The sequence below is a fragment of the Vulpes lagopus genome, chromosome 6 (genome assembly GCF_018345385.1).
Source record: "Vulpes lagopus strain Blue_001 chromosome 6, ASM1834538v1, whole genome shotgun sequence".
Lineage (NCBI taxonomy): Eukaryota > Metazoa > Chordata > Mammalia > Carnivora > Canidae > Vulpes > Vulpes lagopus.
In genome coordinates this window covers 37,542,099-37,564,448 of record NC_054829.1, presented here as the reverse complement: position 1 = coordinate 37,564,448, position 22,350 = coordinate 37,542,099, and the positions used below count along the sequence as shown (strand labels likewise).

The 22,350-nt window shown below is 37.4% G+C and overlaps 1 protein-coding gene across 1 annotated transcript in view; it reads left to right on the top strand.

Moving 5' to 3' along the window:
- Positions 1–15,557, top strand: part of MNAT1 (MNAT1 component of CDK activating kinase) — a 192,089-nt gene extending 176,532 nt beyond the window's left edge. The window contains exon 8 of the mRNA XM_041758837.1: positions 15,105–15,557. Coding sequence (XP_041614771.1) covers positions 15,105–15,225 — 121 coding nt within the window. The 3' untranslated portion in view covers positions 15,226–15,557. The remainder of the gene's footprint in view (positions 1–15,104) is intronic.
- Positions 15,558–22,350: the final 6,793 nt, after the last annotated feature.

Here is a 22,350-nt window from a genome sequence, read left to right as displayed (position 1 = left end):
GCTTTGAATGGAAAAATAAATATCTTACAAAAGATCTTGCTTTTGGGTGTGTCTAGTTCTCTTTGAGTTTCTTGTTTTTCTTTGCATTCATAGCCATATTCTATTATATTATGTATCTTTAAGATAAAATTGGTTAACACACTGAGAGGTTAGCTTATGAGACAGAGGATGATAAATTTCAAACAATTTTCACATATACCTGTTTAAGAAAATGCTCATATTTATTTATTTTTTATTTTTAGAAGATTTTATTTATTTATTTGAGAGACAGAGACAGAGATACTGAAAGGACAGCAGGAAGGAGAGGGAGAAGCAGGCTTCCCACTGAGCAGGGAGCTCAACCAGGGACTTGATCCCAAGACCCCAGGATCATGACCTGAGCCGAAGGCAGATGCTTAATCTACTGCGCCCCTTATGTTTTAAAGTCATTTTACACTATACCTTATATCCTATCTCTCTTTTATTATAGGTATCTTCTTATCTCCAGGAAACCTTCCCATCTTCCTCAGGGACTGATGTGCAGTCCCTTTTTCATTCAGTCCTATACTGTCTTCCTTTGCAGCTTCATAATTTGTGGTGATACCTCTTTTCATATCCTCTGTATTTTTATTTGTCTTCTATCATCATGGCCATTTTTTAGGTCTGTATCTTAACTAACCAGAATATTTATTTATTAAAAAGATTTTATTTATTTATTCATGAGAGACACAGAGAGGCAGGGACATAGGCAGAGGGAGTAGCAGGCTCCCCATGGGGAACTTGATGCAGGACTTGATCCCAGGACCCCGGGATCATGCCCTGAGCCAAAGGCAGACAGTCAACCACTGATCCACCCAGGCTTCCCCAGAATTTTTATTTAATTTAAAAAATTTTATCCTCTTCTGCTTACAAGTTAGGATGATTTTTTAAAAGTGATGGCTGTTTAGTGAGTAGATATTTATCTTGCTATCAAGAAACTTATCTGACTGGGAATTTAGAAGTATAAATAGCCAAGGTACTTAGCAGAAAGGTAGAGATAAAGTGCTATGCAAAGTTGGAGGAGAAAAGAAGTAATTCAATCTGGGCAATCCAGAGGGTGTGGAATCCAAGAAAACTGTTAAGTATTTCAGACAGGGAGAAGTAGAAGGAGTAAATATACATTATATATGTAATATATATTAAATATTATAATCCTACCACCCAGAATTAATAAATGTTATTTTCAAAAGTCTAAAAGTTAAATCTCTCCCCTTTATTTGAACAAAACAAAAGGCCTTAGAATACTTAGCCTTGGACTTCCCCTTTTCTGCTTTGCATTGTTATTATTGTTACTAGTTTGTGGCAATAGTAGTTGCAGTGGTGGTGTTTTTGTCTTGTTTTTGTTCCTTATATCCTGCTCTTTCCATTGATGTTTAATTTTCTTCTTGTTGAAATATCCTATACTGGCTCTTTCCATTTTTCTTCTTTTTAGCTCTAAATTCATGTTTTCCTCACATAATCTTCCACTCACTAATTTTTTCTCCATCTTTTGATAACCAAATTAACCTGTCCATTGAGATTTTTCTAAGAATTGCTGTTTGATTTTTTTTTTTTTTTTTTAAGAAAAAGCTTGTTCTTTTCCTGTTGTCGATTTCTTGTTTCATGGCATCTGTTTCTTTACTCATCTCTTCTAACATGAAATACGTTTCTTTCAGTTTCTCTTATCTGGGTGTGGTAGTCCCTGCCATTGATTGTGTCTTCTGACTCTTATAAATGAGGCTTCTTTCTTCCTCCTTTCCTTTCCTTTCCTTTCCTTTCCTTTCCTTTCCTTTCCTTTCCTTTCCTTTCCTTTCCTTTCCTTTTTCCTTTTTCCTTTTTCCTTTTTCCTTTTTCCTTTTTCCTTTTTCCTTTTTTTTTCCTTTTTCCTTTCCTTTCCTTCTTTTCTTTTCTTTTTTTAAAAGAAAGATTTTATTTATTTACTCATGAGAGACACAGAGAGAAAGAGAGGCAGAGACACAGGCAGAAGGAGAAGCAGGCTCCCCGCAGGGAGCCCGATGGGGGGCGGGTGGAAACATGATGACTGAATACGGGGTCTCCAGGGCCACACCCTAGGCGGAAAGCAGCACTAAACCACTGAGCCACACTGGCTGCCCTTTCATTTCTTTTTTCTTTCTTTTCTTTTCTTTTTTCTTTCTTTTCCTTTCTTTTCTTCTTTCTTTTCTTTTCTTTTCTTTTCTTTTCTTTTTTTCTTTCTTTTCTTTTCTTTTTTTTCTTTCCTTCTTTTCTTTCTATGGTGTATCTCTTTTAGTGGGCCTTGGATTGAGATTACTTGCTTCGGCCAAACTCCTCTTGGCTTCATTGGATCTGTGCATAGTGTTGTTCTCAATTTCCTTGCGATGGAACAGACTTGAGTATTAAGTTTTTTTTATGTTTGACTCTTTTCTATCCATGTCCCTAGTGCTTTCTATCCATGCTTTCTAGTGACTGTCCCAGGCTAGTGAGAATATTCCTACAAGTTGTTTTATAGTTGGGGCATTTTGTAGATCCAGGTTATATACAGGTAGCCAAGCCCAGTTCTAGCTTCCTATATCTGATAGGACCGAGGCCTGCCTCCTGTCACTGTATGGTTATTGAATCACTGGTACCCAGCTTCTTCCTGAACTTCAAGCTCTGCTCATGCTCTGATTCTGAGTTCCCTTATAATTTCTGGCACCTGAGAGTTTCTTTTTTACTTTTAAACTTATTTTATTATTTGTGTTTGTTATTCCATATATAACATTTCTGTGTGGCATAGTTAAGCTCTTTATGTCTTTGTTCAGAATTGAGGGGTTGACATTTGAATCATGGCTTTCAAGTATAGGCAATGGTGAGGACATTCCAAGATAATGAAATATCTTGAGCAAAGGTACGAAGTGAGTAGTTATGAGGCTTTCATAGAGAATAACTTTAGATCTCATCGTTGGCTTTAGCTTACATTCAGGGTATATGGAGATGATTAATGGGGAGTATGTTTAGAAAAGTGGGTTGGAATCAAGTACAGTAGGCCTTGAATGATAGGTAGGCTAAGGAACTTGGACTTTAAGCCAATGAATGTTTATTTGTATGAGAGTGATCTAAGCTTTGTCCTAGGAAGATTAGTTTGATAACCATGAATATATTGGAATGGAGAATACATCCTGGAAATAGGGAGATCAGTTAAGAGAGTTTTAACTGTAGGACATGAAAGAGGTTTAAAAAAAAAAGAGCTAAAATTAGATAACAGTAGCAGCAATGAAGATGACGTGAGAAATAAATGTTTGTAGAGAGATACGGTGATGTAGATTTCTCATTGGTGTGCAAGGGCAAAAGGATTCCCAGATGACCCTAGGAATATGTTGAAACTACAAAGAGAAATTAAGAAACTAGCCCAAAGAGAGAGGGCTAGGTTTCTAATGAAAGATGAGTTCAGTTATGAAAATATTAAATTTGTAGTGCCAGTGGGACACTCAAGTATGAAAGGCCAGCCACGCAGATAAAATGCTGAGCTGTAACTAAGAAAGAAGGGCAAAAGACCAAAAGATAAGATTTGTAGGTTTAGTAAAACAAGGTGATAATGAAGCCATACATTTCAGAGATAGAGTCAAGAATAGGAGATGATGAGATAAACCAAGAAAACTAGTAATTAGGAAGCAGGTGGAAAAAGAGAAATTTGAGGAATTCTGTATGAAAGTGGTAGGAGTGTGACCCAAATTATAGGCACTTTTATGGAAGTCACAGGCTAAGACATTTTATAGGTGGAAGCTGTCTCCAGATTTAAAGAGGTAGACGAAGATGTTGAGGAGGATGAGGACAGAGAAATGGTCATTTAATGGTGATGAGAGTCAAAATACAGGATGTGAAAGTGGAAATAATGTAGCAATTTAACTTTTGAAATAAAACTTACTAGGGTGTGTGTAAGTATTTGTGAAATACAGATCTATACGTATGTTTATATATAAATGTATTATATATGTATGTATATATTTTCTCCTTTGCCTTTTAATATGAAGGTATTGGCATCCTTGGGTTATTATTGTTATCCTGTGATAAAAGATTTAATAAGCAGGACTACCCTTTGTCTTATGTCTAATTTAAAAAAGAAAAACAAAACCTCCACTTGAATCTTTTATACTTAGGGTACAGCGAAAGGGGGAAGAGAGAAGGCAACACTTTTATTGTTGAAATAAATGTGGAAATAGACAATAAGGTCACAAAGTTGGGAAAGGAGAGATACATACTAATTAGCAGAAGGTAAAGCACTATGAAAATTTGGGCTATGAAAGGCCTATTCCTTGTGAGAGTATATTTTGTATTAATAGTATTAAAGAGAATATGTAGGGTGGTTAGGGATATATACTCTATTGAATATCTGTTCCTTGCAGATATATTATATACATTTTCTTGCTTAATTTTCTAAAAATTACCATGAGGTACTGTTGTCTTCCTTTTGCAGATGAAGAAATGAGGATAAAAAAATTAAAGCACTTTCCAAATCATAATGTTAGTAATTGTCCAAGGAGAAATTCAAACCCACATATAGCTGTTTCCAAAATCTTTGTTCTTTCTACTAAACCATGATGTCCTTATGTATTTATGTGGAGGTACAGGGAAAAAAAAAGGAATGGTGGAGGGGAGAAAACTGCGGTTGTTTAATTTAGAGAGTTTGAACTCAGGAAAAGACCACACCAATGGGGAGAGTTCTGCAAACTTAGAAGGGTGTTTAACTATCGTTCGACAGGGAGAGGAATTGAATTTGGTTTATCCATCAAGGCTGTTACCTTAATAGGAGCCACAGAAAGCACAGTATGTTTTGTTTTGGTGAAAAAATAGAAATCTGCAGCATTATCATGGGGAAAATTCCAGGTTATCAGTGCTTTGGCTGGTCTCCTTGACTACTTAACTGATTTCATCTAACGCTTTATTTTTGCTGCTTTAGTAGATCAGCGTTTTAACCACTGATCAGTATTTAGGCTTGCTTTTTTAGGTGTGCATTCTTCAGAGGGTTCTTTCCAAATATATCTGATTTTACTACCTTCTCCCATCTTAATTTAATGTATTGGCCTTGCTTGTAAACCAATACAGAGAACAATAAGAATGTAACATAGTGCAGTTTTGTTATTTTTTTTTAAGAGTGAGAGCTTGCACAGGTAGAGGGGACAAGAGGGGAAGAAGGAGAAAGAGAATCTTGAGTAAGCTCCCAGACCAGCTCAGAGCTCGTTGTGGAGCTTGATCTCGTGACCCTGAGATCATGATCTGAGGTGAAATCAAGAGTATGACACTTAACTGACTGAATCACCCAGGTACCCCATAACATACTGCAGTATTAAATATATTTTAGGATGAATTATTATAATTAACATGAATTACTACAAATGGAATCAAAGTAGTAATACTTTATGAAACCAAGGCCAACTAAGAATGGTTTGATGTTTATATGCAGATTATTTACTGGAGTAATGACTGTTAAAGCTGTGACTATGCTCTTCACACAGCTCTTTTTTGATATTTCATACATAGAAAAAATATATATTTTACAAAGAGTAATGGTAAAACAATTGCTGAATTATTTCCATTTTCATTGTTTTTCCCGCCATTACTCCTTTAAGTTCTGTATTTTGAATTTCACTCATTAAATTAGGAGATGGAGCGTAACCAATGCTGTAGAAGCCCTCTGTGTGTGTATTCTTCTTCTCTTCATTGTGGTCCCACCTCGTATCAGAAATTCAGTAACCCTACATAGGCTAATTATCATTTGCCTCCTTTTTTTTTTTAAACACAGTTTGGTCATATCAATATATTCCATGCGTAGTTTGTATTTCCGGTAGATGGACCATGCTGTACATATTTTCTATGACTTATTTTGTGTGTTTTTACTTAACATCGTGAGAGTCAGCAGTGTTGTTACATGCACGAAGCTCTATGTCCTTTGTTTTCACTGCTGTACAGGATTCTGTGTAAATAACAATTTGCCTGTTCTCTTGTCAATGGACATTTATTTTGTTTCTTTTGTTCTTTTGCTATAAGAAACACTACTGCTATAAATACAATGAAGAGACCCTTTGGGGCAGCCTGGGTGGCTCAGCAGTTTAGTGCCGCCTTCAGCCCAGGGTGTGATCCTGAAGACCCGGGATCGAGTCCCACGTCAGGCTTCCTGCATAGAGCCTGCTTCTCCCTGTGTCTGTGTCTCTGCCTCTCTCTCTGTGTCTCTCATGAATGGATGAATAAAATCTTTAATTAAAAAAAAAAAAAGAGAGAGACCCTTTGGAGCCCCTAGATGAAAAATCTGATCTCTGCTATTATTATATCTTCAAAATTACAAGAAGGAGTTAGGCACAAGTATCAGGATCTAATTCCTTTCTAAGCAGTGTACACCTTCCTTCTATCCCCTTTGCAAGTCTAGGGGAAAAGAGTGTATGAGGTATCGGTAGGGGATGGCAGCTTTGCATTTACCACACACACACCTGAATACACAGCCTTCACTTCAGAATATCTTACCTTCTGTATTAGTCAGGGTTGTCTAGAGTAACAGAACCAATAAAAGAGAGAGAGAGATGAAGAAAGAGAAAGAGATTTATTATTAGGTATTGGCTTATGTGATTATGGAAGCTGAGAAGGCCCATGATCTTCTATCTGCAGTCTAGAGACCCAGGAAAGCCAGTGTTGTAGTTCAAAGGCCTGAGTGAGAACAAATGGTATAGATGCCAGTCTGGAGCACCAAAGGGCTAAGATGTTTCAGCTCAGTCAGCAGAGTAAATTCAACCTTTCTCCACCTTTTTGTTGTTGTCAGATCCTCAACATATTGGATAATACCCACTCACGTTGGGGAGGGCCATCTGCTTTTCTCAGTTCACCAATTTAAATCCTAATCTCTTCCAGACACATTCACCAACACACGCAGAAATAATGATTTACCAGGTAATAATAATAGTTTGTAATCCGGACATTCTGTGGCTCACTCAATTTTATGTGTAAACGTAAAATTAACCACCGTGGTTTCTTTCATCATATCACTGTATGTTGTAGTTCTCTAGGCCTTTGCCTAAGGCCCTTCTTTCTCTTCCCATTCTGTCCTCTCTCTCTAAATAATAGAATCTACCTGATGCTTTCAAATACCATCAATATACTGATAACTCCCAAACTTCTACCTTCATTCCATAATTTTCTTCTTAGCACTTGGCCCATATATCCAGCTGCCACTCTCTCTCTCCTCTATAGTCACTTCAGATGTAAGTCCAAAATTAAACTCATGATCTTTCCTCTTTTCTCCCACCCCAGTTTGTTTCTCCTCCAGTTTGCCATTGTCTCTTGTGAGGGCATATTTCCCTCTTCCATATGCCTAGATTATCTGGAAATTGACTTTGCCATTACTTTTTCCTCTCCTCTTGCCTCCATTTACTCACTTGGTTTTTAAATGTCTTTTGAACTAGTACTTTTATTTCCTCTGCTGCCACCCTAATCCAGGTACCACAATCCTAAACCTGGAATAGAGAAACTATAGTCTCTCAATAATTGGCTCCTGCTTTTCTCCCATCCATCGTGTAGCCAAAGTAGCTTATATTCTCAGGTTCCTATCAGTAACTTTTCAGTGGCTTCCCATTGCCCTTTGAATAAAATTCAGAGTTCTTAGCATTTCTTTTGAATACTTTCTGCCAACATCTCTAGCCTCATCCTGAGCCACCTTTCCTCCATATTCTCAGTTTGTGCTGAGACTCCTTGCTGCTACATTCTTTTCTTCATTAGGTTGCTGCTCTCCTTCTTTCGCCATGCTAATAACTAACTTCCTCATCCTTTGGGTCTAAGTCTGTCATTTCCTTTAGGGAGACCTTTTCTGAACCTTGTTCATATTGGCTTTCTTTTAATCTATACCAATAGAGCCCTGACGATATTATTAATAATATTCATTATTTAACATATTTTTTTCTCTGCTGAATTTTAAGGTTCATTAGAACATCGAGTCTGCTTTCTGTTTTATTCTCGGAGTTGCTTTAGTCCTGGCACGTAGTAGACACTCAGTGACTTGGTTTTTTTGAAGAAGAAGAAATGCACTGCATACATATGAATTTCTGCATTTTGCCTGTCCCACCCTTGGGGAAAAATTAACCATCTTGCCTTTACAAAGATATGATGAAACTTCTGTCATGCATCTGTTGCTAACATGGAATTCACAGTAAAAAATTACATTAGACAAGCCAGAATGAGGCACTAGAATTTTTAGGAACTTAAAGAAAACCAGAAACTAGGATACTTATTTTTATGATCTCTATTATATTTCTACCACAGAAGTGGTGGCTCTTGTCCTTCCATGGGATATGCAAAAATCTATATGTAATTTGTTATTTTTATGACTGATACGATTTGTTATTTTTAGATTTTTCACGAAACTTTGCTTTCTTCTGGTTATCTTGAATAAATTCATGAGTATCATAATGTTTTAAGAATCAATAAGTAAAAACATTATTTTTACCATTTTTCTGCTTAATCTCATTTAAGCATATAAGAACAATACTGAAATTAGCCAAACATATTATAACTGAGATAAACATCTGACTTTGAGGAGTATATTTAAGATTTAGTGCTGCTGTTTATTACCCATTTCCATGGCTCTATTCAAGTTTATCTTATAGCGCCTGATTCCTGAGATATTCTTGTACTTATCTGTATTATACAGATGGAGTCTATCCTTAGAGGTCTATCATTTGAGATATCCGGAACTACCAACAATATTGTTCATAGAACACTTAAGTAGCTCTATCTTTTATGTGTTCAGTAGTTTATACTCCAATCAGGGAAGTAAGTATTCCTTTCGTTACAAAATTATATTAACTTTTGGTAACAGCTACCCCGTCCTAAAAATGCCTAGTGTATAGTATAATGCCATGTGTATTAGTATAAATCTGAAAATAGCTTTAATAATTAGATTATTCAAGTTGTATTTTATCTAACTTGCAAGTTAGATAATGAAGTGAAGAGTAATACAATGACTGTGGAAATTTGTTATATTTTGGTTGGAGTTCATGAAACCTTGATTGATGTTTTTATAATGAAACTGCCCATAGAATTATGCACAGTTCTGACTTGATGTGCTTTCCCCATTTATGTTAGAGTATATGATTATCAGTTTACCTCTGTAGACAGTTTATTATTCTGACATCATGATTGGGTTAGGACACCTGAACACTAACAAATGTTTTCAGAATGTTTTTGCTTTTTAGTGATAATTGAGCATACAATTGTTCTGTTTTTAAATCTGTTGAGATACACTTCATTTTGTTAATGTAAATCTTTTATAGCCTTAGCTGAATTTCTTACAAGAGCTCTTGGTCTTAACAGCTGAGATCAGCTGGCTGATGTCTCTTAATGGCACTTAGATTTGAATTTTGTAGGCTGGAAGGCAGAACTGCTTGGAACTGGTCTGTTTAATGCATGGTGGCTTTAAATTCAGGCTTAAAAATGGGCCCACTTATAAAAAGAAAGTCTTAAGTTTCTAGAGTTCCCTCTAGAGAAACACTATGAAGTTAAAAACTTGGACTTTTTTTTTTTTTTTGACTGTCCTTTGGTCCTGGTAATTTGAGGTGAAGGAAACTAATATGAACTTCACATTTTCATTTCAATTTAAATTCCAAGATTCTTTGATTCTCTAGAGCCAAAGTGTTTCAAGGGTTTTCATGAGGAGGTTATGACTGGAGGGGAAGAGTGCTGCCTCTTGGTCTTGAGTGACAACCCCTGCCCTCTGCCCCTAGCTGAGAACTCAAAGCATTGTTGAATAGCACTAAAATGAGCTGAGTCCAAGACTTTAGCCAGATGGTTGATAGAGGCCTTTTAAAGGAAGGGAAATAGTAAAAGAGTAATCTCAGAGGAACTCTCTTATGTTAAGGAACTGAGAAAATGAAGTCTTTCTAAAGCTAAGTGTAAATTATACCACCTTCTTTGGGAGCAAAAGCTGCTAAATGTAACAGAAGAAAATGATGGTGTAGGAAATCAAAGTTCAGGAACAAACCTTTAAGTGTGGTTTTCGAATGCTTAATCCTCTCTTGCTCCTGTCTCAGGATCCATTGCCTCCTTTTCCTCCTCTTCCAAAGTCTGTTTGAAAGGGATTTTGATGGGTAATGGCAAAGGAAGGCAACTTTAGACAGTATAAATTAGGGCACAAGATGCCCCTTTGTACAGGAATTATCTTAGACATGCTTTTGAAAACATACTTTTTTTTTTTGAGTCTTATTAAGAAAATAATCAAAGGTATGATTCTTAAAGCTTTGAGTTTAGTCTGCTTTCAGTAAAAATAAGGTATAGATACCAAAATAAGCAAACCTTTTTTTTTTTTTCCTTTCCTGGTTTCTGCTTATAAGATTTACAGGTATTTAAAATAAACCTATGAAAAACAGAAATACTGTCCTGGGATTGGCTAAATAGAGCAATTACCTCCAGGCTCCAAAGTCCAAATGAGCTTGACTTTTGGAAATAAATTTGGCTAAGACTTCTTCCTCATTCTGTTGCATAAAGGTGTACATGAAATGATACTGACCTTTGCCAGAAACCCCAGGAATCCTATTCAGTGATGTACTTGTAATGGTCATTGGAAGAATTAAAACAGCACAGATGTGGATTAATGTGAAAAAGTAGGCGAAATTCTCATTGTGTGGTTTCAATGTGGCAGATCCTTTAAAATACTTTGGTGTACCACAATAATTAAAGGGTTTAAGAACATTAAGTTAAAATACTTAGAAAATGAAAGCCCCGAGTTGAATAACAGGAATGAACTATGTTTTATTTTTTAAAATCGGAATTAATGTAGGTTGCCATGGTGAAAATAGATTGAAATATTTAATGGTAACTATTTTGTGCAGCCCTAGAGATCAAAAACAGTAATGTAAATAAACAGGTCTTTAAAGAATATACTCACAGACATGTTTAATGTAAATGATTCCTAGAAGGGAAGTGTATTTTCTTCAGTGCTGTGCAAAGAAATTTTAATTGACTTGATTTTGGCAGTAAGAATCTACAACTTAGCATTAATAACTAAAATTTTAAAATATTTGCTCATTGCTCTGGATTATGACTGTTCAAGAATTACTATTTTCAAACACTAATTAATCATTTTAAGTAAACTTTTTTTACACATTTATGACATCAATGAGTATGACTGTTTATTACATTTTACCTATAAAAAGTTGAACTGTTTTATATACTCTTTATGGAAACAGTGCACAGTCATAAATTAAAAGATGCAACTGTTTTGGATATTTTACTGGTGGTCCTGTGTTTTCCTGCCAGCAGTGCAGCTGTTTCAGGTTTCTCAGGATAACATATAAAAAGCTGTATGTACACTGCAAGTTTATGCTTGAATTGCCAAGCCAGAGATGGTATGACTCAACTTTCCCAGAAGCGAGTTGTACCAAAATGTGATGAATCAAAACAACTAGTTAGTTGCACAGTGGTTTGTATTACAGCTATGAAAACCAATTCTCTTTATGATAGTTGGCTTTATTTTTTTTTTTTAATTTTATATATTTATTCATGAGAAACACACACACAGAGGCAGAGACATAGGTAGAGGGAGAAACAGGCTCCCTGTGAGGAGCCTGATGCGGGACTTGATCCCAGGATCTTGGGATCATAACTTGAGCCAAAGCCAAAGGGAGACGCTCAACCACTGAGTCACCCAGGCACCCCTATGATACATAGTTGTCTTCTTAAGGTTGACAGACATTCTGCTGTGGTACCTGAATTTTGCCACAAGTGAACAGCCATTGGAGCTAAGATTGCTTTCTTTTGAGGGTCTGAGGAAAACAAAAAGGGTAATACAATGGTATCTGGTGTATGGATGAAATCTACCTGGAAACTTGTATCAAGAATGTAATGTTTCAGGATCCCTGGGTGGCTCAGCGGTTTGGCGCCTGCCTTTGGCCCAGGGCGCGATCCTGGAATCCCGGGATCGAGTCCCGTGTCGGGCTCCCGGCATAGAGCCTGCTTCTTCCTCCTCCTGTGTCTCTCTGCCCCCCTCTCTCTCTCTCTCTCTCTCTCTCTCTCTCTCTCTCTCTCTGTCTATCATAAATAAATAAATAAATCTGGGGATCCCTGGGTGGCGCAGTGGTTTAGCGCCTGCCTTTGGCCCAGGGCGTGATCCTGGAGACCCGGGATCGAATCCCACGTCAGGCTCCCAGTGCATGGAGCCTGCTTCTCCCTCTGCCTATGTCTCTGCCTCTCTCTCTCTCTCTCTCTCTCTCTGTGTGTGTGACTATCATTAAAAAAAAAAAAAAATCTTTAAAAAAAAAAAAGAATATAATGTTTCGTTTCTAAGTTACCTGTAAAAAAATATTACTAAGTATTACTTGTTTGTGTGATAGTTACTGAGCTCTCAGTGATGAGAAATTGATTTTATCCTGTTGCAGGTTGATTTTTAGACCTCTGAGATGACTTATTTAACTTACGTCATTTTTCATGCATCACAGTTTTAAGAGTGGACATTTTATTGTGGCCTCGGATATAACAAGCAGATACTTTTTTGGCCATCTGGATAGATTTGGTGAATCCCTGTTTAAATCCTATGGGAGTGAAGTTCTATCAAGAGTTTGACAATGAAAGTGGGATACATCCCACCAAGGTTTATAAGATGGCATGTAGGGAGAAAATATTAGAATTTCTGTTAAAATTTTTTTATCTCTTGCTTTAAATATTTATATATATTTTATCGTATGCTTCTATATTAGTATTTATATGTAATTATATACCATATAACTATATATTAAGACAATATATGATTTATAAGTATACAAATTTTAGAGATGCATGCTCAAATCTTTTTACTGTTATAAATATACTATCAGAAGTTTGTAGTGGGGGGATCCCTGGGTGGCGCAGCGGTTTGGTGTCTGCCTTTGGCCCGGGGCGCGATCCTGGAGACCCGGGATCGAATCCCACGTCGGGCTCCCGGTGCATGGAGCCTGTTTCTCCCTCTGCCTGTCTCTGCCTCTCTCTCTCTCTCTCTGTGACTATCATGAATAAATAAATAAAATCTTAAAAAAAAAAAAAAAAGTTTGTAGTGGGGGTGCGTGCCTGGGTGGCTCAATCCGTTAAGCGTCTGACAACTCTTGATTTCAGCTCAGGTCATGATCTCTAGGTCCTGAGATCAAGTCCTGCATCAGTTTTCACAACTGGGATTCTCCCTCTTCCCCTTCCCTTACCCCAGCCTACATGCATGCATGCATGCATATTCTCTCTCTCTTTCAAATAAATTAAAAAATATATATATATATTTTTAAGTTTGTAGGGGTGCCTGGGTGGCTTAGTCAGTTAAACATCCGACTCTTGACCTCAGCCCAGGTGTTGATCTCAGGGTCATGAGTTCGACCCCACATTGGGCTCCACGCAGGGCATGGAGCCTAGTTTTTAAAAAAGGGTTTGTAGATTATTGCTCAATAAATATTAATTTCCTTTCTCCTTCTACTTTTCCCTTTCACCCTTGGCAGAGAAGTGAAGAATTAACACCTTGATTTGTGGTAGTGTGAATAAATTATAGCCAATTCCAGGAGCTTATGCTATGTCTAACTTTGACCTTTTTTCTATTTGGCCTCTTATATTGCCATATATTTTTTAATCACACAACCTTATTAAACATGGATACAAATGAAAAACAGACTTGTTATTATGTTAGAAAAAATAAGTTGCTCATGCATCAAGACTTTGACACACAGGAAGTTTGAATGAATGAGTAGAAAAGTTTCCAAGTTATTAAAATGTTCTGGTACCTGATTTATTCATTTGCCATACCCATAATTCTGAGGCGGATGAAGCTCCTTTACTTCCTGAGGCCTGAAGAAACAATGTGGTTTCTCAAACTAGGCATTAAAGCAAAGCTGGAAATATTTGTTTTCCAACAGTGCTATTAGTCATACTAAAAAACTGACCTCCTTTGGCTAGGGTTGTGCCATGTTTTAGGCCTGTTTGTCTACCTTTATCAAGGTAGAACATTTTAATTGTTAAATAACATGTGTGATTGAAGAAAAATGGTGTCTATTACACTGTCTTTTGAGATCAGTTCAAAAGACTTCTGTATTTACTAATTGGGACATTCTGTTGAACTGAGGCTGTCAGAGATTTCTAGGAGATGTAATTTTCTAAGGTTTCACTTCCTATATGGAAAGAGACAATATATTTTTGTAATGCTGAAGTAAATTTGAAGTAACTAGTGTATTCTCTCGTCTCCCCTCCTCCATTTAAGTATTTATTTCAGAATATATTTATGTAAAATACTCAATATTTATGCAAAAAATATTAATAATACAATAGTGTTATGATACTGTGTATTTACTTAAGAGTATAGTATGCCAGGTGAAGAATAGCAGTTAGGTACCCAGACAAGAGCCAACAAAACAAGTTCTGAAAATGGGGAACAGTGAACATTTTATTTTATTTTTTTAAAGATTTATTTATTTATTTATTTATTCATTCATTTATTTATTTATTTAATTTATTTATGATAGACATAGAGAGAGAGAGAGGCAGAGACACAGGAGGAGGGAGAAGCAGGCTTCATGCCGGGAGCCTGACATGGGACTTGATCCTGGGACTCCAGGATCGCGCCCTGGGCCAAAGGCAGGCACCAAACTGCTGAGCCACCCAGGGATCCCCAACAGTGAACATTTTAATAGCAATTATTATTTTGAAACCTCCTTGAGAGCTGTTTTTAAATCTTTTTTTTTTTTTAAATTTTTATTTATTTATGATAGTCACAGAGAGAGAGAGAGAGAGAGAGAGGCAGAGACATAGGCAGAGGGAGAAGCAGGCTCCATGCACCGGGAGCCTGATGTGGGATTCGATCCCGGGTCTCCAGGATCGCGCCCTGGGCCAAAGACAAGCGCCAAACCGCTGCGCCACCCAGGGATCCCTGTTTTTAAATCTTAATGTAATCTGCTTTATAACTTAGTTTAATAATTAATCTAGTTTAGGCACTCTATAAATAGATGCTATGCTTCTTTTTTAAAAGGTAATAATGCATTTATAAAGTTTGAACATTTCAATCTCAGAATTCCCTTTTATAAAATGTGAATCCTTTTTATTACGGCTTTTAAAAATGTTACCAACTTATATATGCTTTCTATATCAATTCTACACTTTTTGTTTTGTTTTAGGTATTTAAATCATGTCAGAGCTGCCTCTCCACAGGACCTTGCTGGAGGCTATACTTCTTCTCTTGCTTGTCACAGAGCACTACAGGATGCATTCAGTGGGCTTTTCTGGCAGCCCAGTTAACCTTTATTTCTCCTTTTTAAGATTTGGACCGAATCAGGGAGCTAGCAAAAGCAAAGCAGACTTGTAAAAGTATAGCCATATGCAGCTGCCCAACAACAGTTCTACCACTAGCAGCTGTGTTAAAGTATTTATAAGAGAAAATTTCAGAACTAAGCTGAGTAATATAGTGGATAAATATATGTGAAAAAGATTTATTTTTTACTTCTATTTTTCTGAGAGGGATTGAAGCTGTAAACTTCATCTGATGGAAGATATGAATAATTCACCTATGTATGCTTGAGGTTGACAGACTTGTAAAATCTTTTTAAAAATAAAGCTAGACTTTATATTAAGTTTTGTGGTTTCTCTCTTATTACAGTGTTTTACTTGAACACATTTTAAAATGCCATTTTGAATACGACATTTAGTGTTAATATCCAAGTCTATTATTTTGTCTCATAAAATGTTCCTTTTTTTCCCCCATGTTCTTAATACTAGTCCAGACAAGTCGATATATTTCCTTCTACCAGCAGGTTGTGGCAAGTAAAAGTTGACCTATGATAATGCCACTCTCTCAATATTAAGGACTCAGTGCCTGTTCTGAGCAGTGGAAAGTGAGACAAACCTTGATCAAGGTATTATAGCTCCCAGCTGTGAGCCACACTTAGGATAAACCAGACGAGAGTATTAACCTGCTTTAATGACAAATTCAAAGAAGTAAGTTAATAAAATTTAATACTTAAATGGCACCTTTCACTTCAAATGTGAGCTCATTTTATGATGAAGCCTTGGAATGGATACATTTTAAATGGAATGGATACATTTTAAATGAAATTTCCCTGAGTAAATTGCAGACTCTGATATAGTTTCTGTTGAAACTTCAAAGCTTTTAGTATACCCAGGATTTTGCTTAGAGTTGGATATGGAGAGGATGGATAATTTGTAACATCTCAACCTTATATGAGTCTATTATATAGACCACTGGGTATGAGACATAGTCTCAAGAAATGAAGGGATTTCCTAGCAAATGTCCATTGTAACAGATGTTAATTTTATGGGAGGAAAGTTATCTGAAAGAAAATTCGTGATTACATTAGAGTAGAAGGTCCATATATACCAACTCCATCTTATTTGCCTAAGCAGGTATTAATTTCAGGGGTACATCTTCATCTTTACAACACAGTTGACCCTTGAACAACACAAGTTTAAACTGTATGGATCCACTTGTATGTGGATTTTTTTCTAATCTGTAAATATATTATTTTCTTAACATTTTCTTTAGCTTATCAGCTAAATAGCTTATTAGCTCATTCTTATTTTAAGAATACATTGTAGAACATACAAAATATATGTAATTGACCATTATGTTTGTGTTAAGGCTTCTGGTCAACAATAGGCTGTTAATAGCTGTTAAGTTCTGAGGGGAGTCAAAAATTATATGTGGATTTTCCTCTGTGTGTGTGTGTGTGGAGCAGTTGTCAGTGGCCCTAATCTCTGTGTTCACAGGTCAACTGTACCTCTATCTTTGATAACTGAGAAAACCAAGGCATCAAATAATTGAGTAAGCCCCAGTTATATATACAAATTAGTAAAAGGCCAGAATTAAAACTGTTTTAAGTCGTTTTATCTATATTTTACCAGGCTGTATCCTAATTTTCATATCTATTAGTATTCCCCAATTGAGGATTAGGGTTGTAAGTACAGCCTATAAATCTGTTCAAAGAATAGTGAGAACATTGACTTAAGGTTAAGACTTTGCTGTACTCAGCTGCCAAAGTACAGTATCCAGTTTTTACAAAAGAAATACTACTACTTGTTCTCTGTACTTTGTATAGTGTATTTAAATGAATGAACTAATTAACTAGTTAATTTAAAGCCTTTGAAAACTTTTCTTCAGCCCACCTTATTGTGGAAATTGCCTACATTGGACTTGGCAAAATAATTGAATTCCAGACCTTTATACATTTGTAAATATTTTGGCTATTGCCTTACTTTGTTCAAAAGGCCAAATAAAAGTTGTTAACTGACCTTATTAGATCAAAGGTAGTGGTGAAAGATAACTTTTTTTTTTTTTTTTTTTTTTAATTTTTTAAAATTTATTTATGATAGTCACACACAGAGAGAGAGAGAGAGAGAGAGAGAGAGGCAGAGACATAGGCAGAGGGAGAAGCAAGCTCCATGCACTGGGAGCCCGATGTGGGATTCGATCCCAGGTCTCCAGGATCGCGCCCTAGGCCAAAGGCAGGCGCTAAACTGCTGTGCCACCCAGGGATCCCTGCTAATAGATTTTAAAGTACAAGCTGATGTCCACGAGTTTGGTCTTCACAGTCAAGTCAAGGGTGCATCTGCTGAGTACAAGGAGGGACTCGGCACCCTCTGCGATGGAGTGAACCACACCTTCTGCACCGTAAAAAGTCTCCATTTAGATCACCAGTAAGGGCTCCTGCTAGCTAATATCTGGCCAAGTCAGGTCCTCATTGAATGTGATGTGCTAGGCTGGGTGACACTTACTCACCAGGCTTAAACAACAACCCAAGTAGGTAGAAATCAATGCACTTGGTATTTATGGGGAAGATGTTCTTTGAAGTAGCTCAGGCCACTGACACAGCAGCCAAAACAAGTAGCTTGGCAGAGGGGCCCATTGTCTTTAGGCAGAGCTGTGGGAGCGAAGGCTGCATTCTGGATCAGTTGTGTGGCTTGGGCAAGTCCCTGCCCCTCTCTGAACTTCCTTCTACTAAGAGGTGACCTCTGGGGTTCCTCTCACCATGGGATCAGATCCTTAGTCATGGACTTACCTCCAGCATGCCAAGTGAGGTTGGGCACCCTGCTGTTAAAAACCAAAAAGGTGAGGTCCCTGGGTGGCTCAGATGGTTAAGACTCCCTCTCTTGGTTTTGGCTCATTGTTGTGATCTCAGGGTTGTGGGATCAAGCCCTACATCGGGCTCCACACTCACACTCAGGATGGCTTCTGCTTGATATTCTCTCTCCCTCTCCCTCTGTCCCTCCTGCTGGTGCTTTCTCTCTCTCTCTCTCTCTAGGGTCGGGGATCATCACTTCCTTGAGGAGGAGCATGCAGTCTAAGATGATGCTTCAGTGGGTGGGCAGGCCTGGGTCCTCTTTGGGCCACAGTTTTCCCTGTCTCATCAAATCCGGAGGCGCCCGGCAGGCCTTGTCTGAGGTCAGCTCCTGAGCAGAAAACAAGAGTCGGGGCTCCCGAACCCGAACCCGCACACGACCCAAAGCCCTCTCTCCGACCTTTACGGGAGCCCGCCGGTGAAAGATAACTTAATGACAATTCACTAAGTAACAAATACTCTAAATTGATGGTTATCTCCTATCCCCCTAGTGATTTTCTCTTCGAGATAAAAGGCTGTACAAGTCTTTCATATACAGCAATTCTTTTAACATAGTACAACACTAGCCCAGAAACTATAGCTAACAACTACTGAGCATTCATTACCTGTGCACCAAGTACTGTGCTTCATATATTGTGTATTACTACCTATCTTTACTATGCTTGTGTAATTTCCCAATATAACAGATGGAGAAGCTGAGGCACAGGGAGGTTAACTGACTTGCCAAAGGTCAATACAACTGAAAAGTAGCAGTGTATTTGAACCCAGGTGTTCAGAGTTTGTGCTCCTGAGATGAATAACTGTCAAGCTTAAACAGCAGCTGTGTAGAATCAAGTCTGAATAGTCAAACTTCCTAAGATTTCAAAGAAGTTTTACAGATCAAGTGTAGTTATTTTATGACAAGACATCAATGTAATAACTTTGTTTATATCCTTCAGAGAAGTTCTGAGAAATTCATTATGTAGAACATCATTTGACTATTAACTACCTTTTAAACAGGTATTAATGGTATTGAATACATTTACATCATAGTTGGGATGCACTAATAGTATTCCTTAATTTCATTCAGTAAATATTTGATCTAAGCTTCTCTTAGAAATTACTTTTTTTAAGATTTTATTTATTTATTAATGAAAGAGAGCCCGATGTGGAACTCAATCCCAGGACTCCAGGATCACACCCTGGGCCAAAGGCAGTTGCTCAACCACTAAGCCACACAAGCGTCCCTCTTAGAAGTTATCTCTTAGAAGTAGTCTGTCAACTGTGGTTAGGTAATCATTTCAAAATTCAATTACAGTGACAGAAAACTTGTCAAAAGGCTAAGAAAATTAAAAAATTATATCTAGTGAGCTTTCCAGCTGTCATTTTCTAGTGGACATCAAGAGTTCAGTTACTAGGTATCACATTTAAAACTTGAGGGTGGGCCTAGATTTAAATAATAATCATACATTTACTTACCCATTCTGGGGGAAAAAGGGGAGGAGTTAAAGTTTTAAGACAGGCTGTGTATTTGACTAAATGGAGTCAAGAATCTTACCACTTTACATGTATGAATAAAAACCTCATTTGTACCCCTATTTAGTATTTATAGCCTAGCATGTCAATGTACAGGACTAGGAAAAAAATTCTTACTCCTACTTACAAATTAAAATTCTCTTCACTTAGATCAGAAGGCCAACAATGGACGCCTGGCCAAATCCAGCTGCTGCTGTTTCTCTGTGCTCCATGAGCTAAGCTCGATCTCTACATTTTTTAAGGTTGAAAAAAGACAAAATTATACACTTTTTAACAAGTGGAAAGCATGTGAATTTCAAATTTCATTGTTCATAAATAGAGTCTTTGCATATAGTGTTTATGTATTGTTTATGGCTGCTCTGGGGGCCACCACAACAGAATTGAGCAGCAACAGAGACCTTAGGGCTTGCAAAGCCTAAAAATACTACCTGGTCCTTTCCTGAATGCTTCCCCCTCTTTTTTTTTTAAGATGTATTTATTTATGATAGACCTAGAGAGAGGGAGGCAGACACAGGAGGAGGGAGAAGCAGGCTCCATGCCAGGAGCCGGACGTGGGACTCTATCCCGACTCCAGGAACACGCCCTGGGCCAAAGGCAGGCACTAGTCCGCTGAGCCACCCAGGGATCCCCCTCCTGAATGCTTTCTGACCCTTCATCTACATACTCCCTCACTTGGAGGGGAGAACATTAGAAGTCCCAAACTGGCAGTCCCTGGTGAATTAGCCCCCCAAAGTCTTGCAGAGGCTAGGTTTGGTTGATTTTCAAAAAACATTTTAAAATGCTTTTAGATAAGGGATGAAGGCTCCAAGGCTCCAATTCATTACTTTCCTACACTTCTTACTGTGTATCACCTTCATCTATTTATATTACCTGCCTCATTTCTAAAGGCATTTGAGTTTGTAATGAATGATTTAGATGAGTGGTCCTTACACTTTTTCTGTAGGGCCAGACAGTAAATATTTTAGGCTTTGTGATAAAAAATAAGTTGGTATAATGTTTTTAATGAACAAAATTCAAGATATAATTGAGTATAAATAATTACATTATAACTCTTTGGGGGGAATAACACTCATTCCATTAATTGGAGTTCTAAGTGTTTCCTATCATCAAAATGAGTCATAAATGGTTATCTGTAATGAGACTTTACACATTTCATCTGTAAAGAGGCCTTTTCACACAATACTGCCAAATACTGGCATTAATCCAGAAGCACAAGATTTTAACTGGGCATATTCATCACTTGGAAGGGATTTGTAAATGTAAAACCCTGTTAGATTCTTCCTTTAATACTTTCCTTACAGTATGTCATTACATAGTACATTAATCATTTCCAATTGAAGGTAGCAGCTCAATTATAGGTAAATGGATTTTGAAATTTGTGAATTTCCTTTGCATTTTCGCCAAGGTCCCAAAAATTCTGAACACAGAAAATGTGTTCACTGCTAATTTGAGAATGGAAAGATTGTTTCTTGTTTTAATTTTTAATAGCATTAGAAATGTAGAACAGGGATGCCTGGGTGGCTCAATGGTTGTGTATCTGCCTTTGGCTCCGGGCATGATCCCAGGGCCCAGGATGGAGTCCTGCATCAGGGAGGCTGCTTCACCCTCTGCCTGCCTCTCTGCCTCTTTCTCTCTGTCTTCCTGAAGGGAGCCCAACCCAGGACTTGATCCCAGGACGCTGGGATCAGGACCTGAGCCAAAGGCCAGTGCTCAGCCCAGGTACCCCTCTACATATCTACCACCACTGAGTTGTAACATACCATAGCTGATTCCACTTCAGGCTGTAGTACAGAATTGGTGTTTCCTCAACTTCTTTTAAAAATACTCACCTATAATTGTTCCAGGCAGAATATTCATAGAAGCTTCAGGAACTTCAAATTCAAGAGTTCAAGAGTGATGTCTCAAATAAACAAGACCTAAGCAGTATTAATAACATCTGTCAATTCATCAAGAGTCTAACTCACTTATTTTTAATTGACTTGATTTTGCTCACAAAGTCCTAAACTCTTTGAGCAACTGTTCTTACCCAAAGGCCAATAGTCCTACTAAACAATTTTACTTTCTTTGAACATATTTCTTTGGCTGGTGCATTCAAATACAATTAATTCATCATCAGTAAATGGCTCCCTTTGCTTGGCTTACAAGAGTCACTTAGACTTACTTCAGTTGCACCCTTATTTTCATTTTTTAATTTTGTGAAGAAATCCTGCTGATATACTTCCATATTAAATTTCTAGTCAGACAGTCGCTTGCTTGCCTGTGAGGGAAATACTATGAGTGTCTCTATTGGTAATGTCAACGTGTATTGTATTTTAGCTCAGGTATAGATGCTTGGTTTACCTAATATCAAAATAATTCACACAACACGGTGCCTTAAAAGCACATTAGAAGTCCATTTTTGTTTTGAAATGATTATACACTTGTAATAATAATATAGCTTGGTGATTTACATGGCACTCAATGCTGTTGAGTTACAACCACATCACTGTGATTTGGACTATGCCGAGCAGCAGTATGAGCTGTTGAGAATCACTTCCTATCTTTCTTGTAACTTCTCAACTCTGCCATGAAGGCAGCCACAGGCATGATGTAAATAAAGGAGCATGGTGTGTTCCAAGAAAGCTATTTTTGGACTGAAGTTCAAATTTCATGCAATTCTCACAAGATATTTTAAATCTTTTCATTCCTTAGTATAAGAACCATTCTCAGGTCATTTGCCATACAAAAACAGGTGGTAGGCTAGATTTGGCCTGCCAGGTATAGTTTGCCATCCCCG